The following is a 7,006-nucleotide window of genomic DNA, read 5'->3' on the forward strand; positions in this document are numbered from 1 at the left end:
GGAGAACCGGACCGGGGCCGAACCCCCGCTGCACCTTTTCCCCGCTCCCGTCCTCACCGGCATCACCGTCGCCTGCGTCCTCCTCTTCGTCATCGGGATCATCGGCAACCTCATGACCATGCTGGTGGTGTCGCGGTTCCGGGACATGAGGACCACCACCAACTTCTACCTGTCCAGCATGGCCTTCTCCGACCTGCTCATCTTCCTCTGCATGCCCCTGGACCTCTTCCGCCTCTGGCAGTACCGGCCCTGGAACTTTGGGGACGTCCTGTGCAAGCTCTTCCAGTTTGTCAGCGAGAGCTGCACCTACTCCACCATCCTCAACATCACCGCCCTCAGCGTGGAGCGCTACGTCGCCATCTGCTTCCCCCTCCGAGCCAAAGTCATCATCACCAAGAGGAAGGTCAAGCTGGTCATCCTCTTCCTCTGGGCCATCTCCTTCATTAGCGCCGGACCCATCTTTGTCCTGGTGGGGGTCGAGCACGAGAACGGCACGAACCCCCTGAGCACCAACGAGTGCCGAGCCACGGAATACGCCATCCGCTCGGGGCTCCTCACCATCATGGTCTGGACCTCCAGCATCTTCTTCTTTCTGCCCGTGTTCTGCCTGACCGTGCTGTACAGCCTCATTGGGAGGAAGCTCTGGAGGAGGAAGAGAAAGAACATCGGTCCAAACGCTGTCATCAGGGATAAGAACAACAAGCAAACTGTGAAAATGTTAGGTATGACTCTTCCTGCTCTGCTTTTCCAAAGGATGTGTGTGCTTGTGTGTGTGTGAGAGACAGAGAGAGGAAGGCAGAGAGAGCTCTGGTAGTTCACTACAGTTGCTTCCAAAGGAAAGCATTTGTTGAAAATGTTTCATACACCTCAAGGTATTCATAGACCAGCTCTCCTCCTCCCTTAGATTTACTTCTAACTGGTTTGAGCTGGAGACTCAAATAGTTAAACAAATGTTTACAACAATCACAGACAAGGACAAATACTACACAAGTGCCCTGGAGATTTTTTAACATTTTTGCTCTTTAGTTGTGGATACCAATGTTATTTACAGAAGGATAGTTTATTTGATTTTTAAACAAACCCAAAATCTCCTCAATCCACATGGCTGAGCTTCAGACTAAGCAAGCAGGATAGGATGTGCACACAGTTTCATATCAAAAGAGTATCAAAGTTTTAAATCGGGGTTATTTACTAGCATGGCTGTGCCAGCTTATGAAAATTAATTGCATTTTTCTATTAGCAAGGCAGCAGGATGTGCTGGGCAAGGAGCATTGTGTCTCCTCCACAGTCTGTGATCCTGTAAATTCTGACTTCAAGAAAACAGGACTGGGATGACAGGCACTGGCATTCCCAACTTTGTGCATTTACATTGCTGCATGGTTTAAACAAGAGCTCATTGCCACATGCAAACAACAAACTTCAACATAGTAAGGCAGTGCATTGGGTGGGAGTTTGATGCACAGAAGCAAGAAGTTGTTCTGGAGTTTAGTGGCTGACAACTGCAGAACCCTGCTGCTGCTGCTGCGTACTTTTATCCAAGGAAAAAGTCCTCCTCTGCAGTGCAAGTCATCCCGTGGCTTTCCGTGGGGACACGATGCTCTGCATGAGGAAGGTTGCACGGGCAGCAGCTCTTCTGTGCTCGTTTCAGCTGGGTTGAAGTGATGGGCTAATGAGCTACACAGAGGTGGCACCGTGTCCTAAGCACCTTAATTAGGAATCGGGAGCCTAACTGCTGTTTTGTTCGTGTCCTACTTTATTACGATGCAACAGCAGGAGGAATAATAAAACCCATGGCATTCTTTGTGCCCTTTCAGCTACGTTTTATGATCAATAGATTCAGCCTGGTAAGCGTGACCTTGGAAGTAATTAATCATTTACACTTCTAGAGTTTCAGGATTATGAATCTCTACTTACAATAAGTAAATTGCTAGCATATATTACCACCATGTTTATATTTCTGTATACTTTAAAGAATTCTGAAAGAATAACTGTTTATTTCTGCCCTAAAGTATTGCCACAAGCACTACAATATTTCAGACACTTTTTTTTTTTTTTCCCCCTTTTACAAGGTCTGAGAACAGCAAGACAGTGGCAAGACTGTTCTCTGACAGGAGCCAATATTCACTAAATGATACCAGTCTGATGGAAAGATGGAAGGAAGGTAGTAAGGGCTCAGCACCAGCAGATGCTCAGTGCAGTTTGCTCTCACTGGTTTTAACGTTCTGCTTAAAAATTAGAAGGCACTTTAGCAAGTCATGGAACATCACGTAAACAGCAGTAGCTTTTCAGCTGTAGAGAAAGGTTGTGCTTCTAGGTCAGTAATTAAACACTTAAATGTATAGCCTGCCTTGCAAAGGAGCTATCATACCCTTTTCTACTGAAACCAGGGTGATTCTGCATGTATGAAGATCAAGCTGTCAGAAGCCTGACTAGGGGTAGGCATGCCTACATGGGAAAATATTGATTATGCTTTAACTTCTGTTCATAGTGACCACCATGGTAATATGCATTACATGGTTTAAACTCCACTTGTGGGCAAGAGAAGCATCACTTGAATTTTGTAGGTGATTTTTTGCTCAATATCTTCAAGTGGCTGGGTCAGGAAGATGCAGAACTGGAAAACATGCTCTGAACCTCAGCTCTGTGCTTTTGAGTCCACCAAAAGTCCTGCATAAGTATCCATTTAAACTTGGGAATACTTGTTCAGAAAGTTTTTTGGGAAAGATGCCTATAGTCACCCCTCTTAGCTCTTTGAATTTTGTTATCAGCTGTGCCCTGGCATGAGAAAGCAGGATTGCTAACCCAAGAGAACAGGTTAACTGGTAAAAATTGCTTAAGAATGTCAAAAAACCTTGCTTGAGTTTTCTGGTTTTTCTCTCTCTGGTGTATTAATAGATACACTCAAAGCAATATGAAAAATAATAAAGGTCAATAGCACAGAGGAAATGAACAGAAAACATTTCCCTTTCTCTAGAATGGAAATTCAAGAGGGCCAGTGTTAAAAAAACCACCACACATTCCTATTATTCTGCATCCATTATATACATATAAATGCAACCACAGTGATAGTGGAATAGTACAGATCTACTGTATGACTATCGTTATGTACTTACATATTTAGTTTTACTCTTCTTGTAGTAGCTTGTGTTCAAAAAACGGACAAACTGGAGGGGTGCACTACTTGTGTTCTCACCTTGGCACACATGCTCTTCAAGTCCACGTTCTGGTGGTGTATTTGATTTTTGGGCTTTTGCCTTAAATAATTTTGCTTCTCCTGAAATACATTTGCTTACCAGAGATAAAGTTACCCATTATAAACCACAGTGTTGAGTCTGTCACATTCTATCTATCATTTGCGTTTGTTAAACACTGCAGATGGTAGATTGTTCTACTTTTTTGTCACCATTTTCATTCTTTAATTCTCTATGAAAATGCTAAGTTTTAGAGGTCAGAAGTATGTTATGTCAGGTTAGTTGTGCATTATACAGGCACCCTGTTTAGAGATGATCAATGTGTATTACCAAGTTATACTCTCATAGAATGAACTGAGAGACACAAAACTGAAAACTGCATTTTCACACTTTGTGATTAATTTGGTAAAGAAACAGAATTTTAACATCTAATTTTAATCACCCATATTTTTATGCTCTCACTTAACACAGTCTCTTCTGCTGTTTTTATTTTAGTTGTGGTGGTATTTGCTTTCATACTCTGCTGGTTGCCTTTTCACGTAGGACGATACTTATTTTCCAAATCCTTTGAAGCTGGATCCTTGGAGATAGCAGTGATCAGCCAGTACTGCAACCTGGTGTCCTTTGTCCTCTTCTACCTTAGTGCAGCCATCAACCCCATCCTCTACAACATCATGTCCAAGAAGTACCGCGTGGCCGCTTGCCGGCTCTTTGGCCTCAAACCCCTCCCAAAGCAAAGACTCTCCAGCACCAAGCAGGAAAGTTCCCTAGTGTGGACAGAACCCAGTGTTGTTACATGATACCTGGATTCCAGCACCAGAGCATCACTCACCTGGATTTTCCAGAAAGCCATAACGAAAGAGGGCGAGAAACACAAATGGCAACGTCCCAGTTGTACTTCAGGCATCGTCTGGATGTGCTGAAAGGCAGAATGTAGGCAGTTAAAGATCTAAAAAACACAACCTTTGAGACTATAAAAGGAGGGACATGGTCACGGAATTCGGCAACTCTCAAGTATCATTTTTCTGCTGCTTTTGCCCATGTGTTTTAGTGCTGACTTGAGCAGATGAGCTGGGCTTTCCCATTCTTAGCAGGCAAACGTAGCCCAGTTTGCTTGAGAGTTTGCCTGACTTCAGCACCAGCTCAGTCAAGCTGAATTTTTCCAGAGTTAACTTTACTTTTGCTAAGAATTTTGCTAGCCTATCCCTCAGCCCTAGAGAGAGAAAATTGAATTGCCTCTTTGGAGTAGCAAATACGGAATTTGATACACTTTTCATAATCTTGATTTTTAAATAAACTGACATTTTTCTCTAGAGGAGGAAAATGATTTCTTAAAAAAGAAAATGAGAAATAAAATGGATAATTTTTAAACGGGCTAAAAATAGATGACCTTCCTGTCACGTGTGAGTAGAAAGGAAATTTAAAAAAAAACCTTACACAGAAGTGGCTCAGAGCATGACTGTACTGAAATATTTTTTTTTAAAATATATATCAGTGGAATAAGGACAGTGCTGACTTCAGGACTGCAGTGATGCTATAAAAATACAGAATGCAATCTCCCACCAAAGTCATATGTTTTTCTACCAGCTAGATCATCTGTACTTGTTGTGTTCAGCTTGACGGCGTTCAGCTTGACGGCAAGCAACTTGATGTGTTTGACCCTGTAAGCTTTTAGCTGTTTTGCTATTTGTAGCAAGTCTGTGGCTCCCTGTCCCTGTGCTGTGCAGATCCATGCCCCCAGGGGCTGCTGAGACAGGTCTCCTGCCTGCAAACCATCACTGCTGTCTGTTCAAAGCCTCTTGCTGGTAGCACAGCCACCCATAAAGCCCCGTTTGCTGTTGTACTTGTTTGCTGCAGTGTTAAATTCAGAACATTCTTTTTTCAGCAACAGGATGTGACAAAGTAATAGAAAAATCTGCCTTAAAAGACACTGGTGGACACATTTTCATATATGATCCATAAAAATCTTAAACTCAAGTGGTTTTTATAACTCAATGATGCCATTCAAAGGCAAACCAGAAAACTTTCAGTCCTTTATGCTAATGAGTATGTCTGATACTGCTTTGATTGTCACACCAACAGGTAGATTTTGTGGTCCAGCTTATAGAGCTCCAGAGCATGCATGTGCAATAGCAGCTTTTTATTTATTTTGTTCTAATATTTATTACCAGCTGGTCCATAATTGATGCTCCATAAGGAACTGTCTGTCCAGCAGAAGTCCTGCCACCTCCAGACCCCTGTTAACGCTGATGGGCCTTGTTCTCCTGTCACACCTTAAGCTGAGGGTGCTGCCCATGTATAACTCAAAAGAGAATTTGGCCTCTCTTGTATCTACAGTGTCTTTTATTTCACCCAGCTCTTTTCTAGGGCCAGGAGGCCAATAGCTGCTCAGTGATGTGGCATCCAAGCCTGTCTTGCTCCAGCACCCACAGCTAGCACAGGTTTGATGTGTGCAAACCTATAGAGGAGCAGCAGTGCTATAGGAACATCTGCTTCACCTCTCACCACGTTCCACCTTAGTCCCCGTTTTGTTCTCTTGCTTGTTGTGGACTGACAACACCATATCTGATGGCAGATGTCATGCAACTCAGGGAAACAAGAAATTTGGGAATCTTGAAAAGGCTGAGAAGATGTGAGCTCAACCAAGAACACGTCTGTGTAAATGAACTGACCGCACACCTGGCATCACCTAAGTGTTTCAAATCTCAGCTGTGTCTGTGGTATTAAATGTGAACAGAAAAAGAAATAAAGTCATGAGACCCTTTAGAAGCAGTGGAAGATCTGGTGTGACTGCAGAAGTGGTGGAGAACTGAGTCTCCCACCTCTCCTCACAGGAGCTGGGTACAGCCCTGGGCACTGCAGGACTGGCCACAGGCAGGGCAGTACCCATGGCTTCTGGGGGGGCACAAAACTGGTCCTGGTGTCACCCATAGCATATGGGACATCCTCACTTGCTTGGTTCACCTGTGTCTCAGATATAGGAAGCAATTCTGCTCGGACAGGTTGGTCCCACAGAGGCCTGTCCCTAGCAGAGAAGCTGCATCGTTGGCTTTTAATTTTTTCTCACCACACCTGTATAACTGACTTGATTCAGCTATTTAATTTATTTATTTTTTTTTTTTAACCAGAATAACTGTAACATGAAGGCCCTGTCTAGGCTTTAAACTCTGCATATAAACATTCAAATAATGTCATTTAACCTCACACTTCACCAGGAGAGAGCAAATTTTAACTACACCAACACAGTGAAATTGCCACCACTTTGTGTATAGAAGATTTAAAAGCACTTAATCTGGGATCACAAAAGACAGAAAGAAGGGGACTGGCTGGAGGAGAGGACCTCTCCCTTCCTTTTCACTTAGGAAAATGACTTGTTTGTGCAAGTCATTGAACATTTGGCCCACTCTAGCAAAATACAGGCATTTTTTACTAAAGAAGAGTAGCCACCTTCATATGACTCTTGCATAAGCAGGAAAATATTTCAGATTTAGCAGGGAACATTCAAGCATCTAACAGACACTGTAGCTGTCACCCCCTCCAGCTGGCTCAGGATCAGTCATTGGTTTTGCTTCCCCCAGTACTAAAACTTTTCTAATCAGAAGTGCTAAATTCCATGGAGTCCCTTACCGGGACCACAGGTGAACAGGGTCTGCTTCTCCAAACAGGTACCAGTGCATAATAAACCACTTTTATATTGAAAACAAGAAAAAAAAAACACAAAACAATAATCTTGGTAACCTTCACTTGTAAAGTCAACTATTGTCAGATGCCTCCAGACAAGTATAAACCTCCCCAGCAGCACTGATGGATGAGTA

General features: G+C 43.2%; 1 protein-coding gene across 1 annotated transcript in view; it reads left to right on the top strand.

The window, feature by feature from the left end:
- GHSR (growth hormone secretagogue receptor) overlaps positions 1–4,236 on the top strand; it is a 6,579-nt gene extending 2,343 nt beyond the window's left edge. The window contains exons 2-3 of the mRNA XM_010004181.1: positions 5–722; positions 3,687–4,236. Coding sequence (XP_010002483.1) covers positions 5–722; positions 3,687–3,991 — 1,023 coding nt within the window. The 3' untranslated portion in view covers positions 3,992–4,236. The remainder of the gene's footprint in view (positions 1–4; positions 723–3,686) is intronic.
- Positions 4,237–7,006: the final 2,770 nt, after the last annotated feature.

The sequence above is a fragment of the Chaetura pelagica genome, unplaced genomic scaffold, assembly GCF_000747805.2.
Source record: "Chaetura pelagica isolate M959 unplaced genomic scaffold, ChaPel_1.0 scaffold648, whole genome shotgun sequence".
NCBI lineage: Eukaryota > Metazoa > Chordata > Aves > Apodiformes > Apodidae > Chaetura > Chaetura pelagica.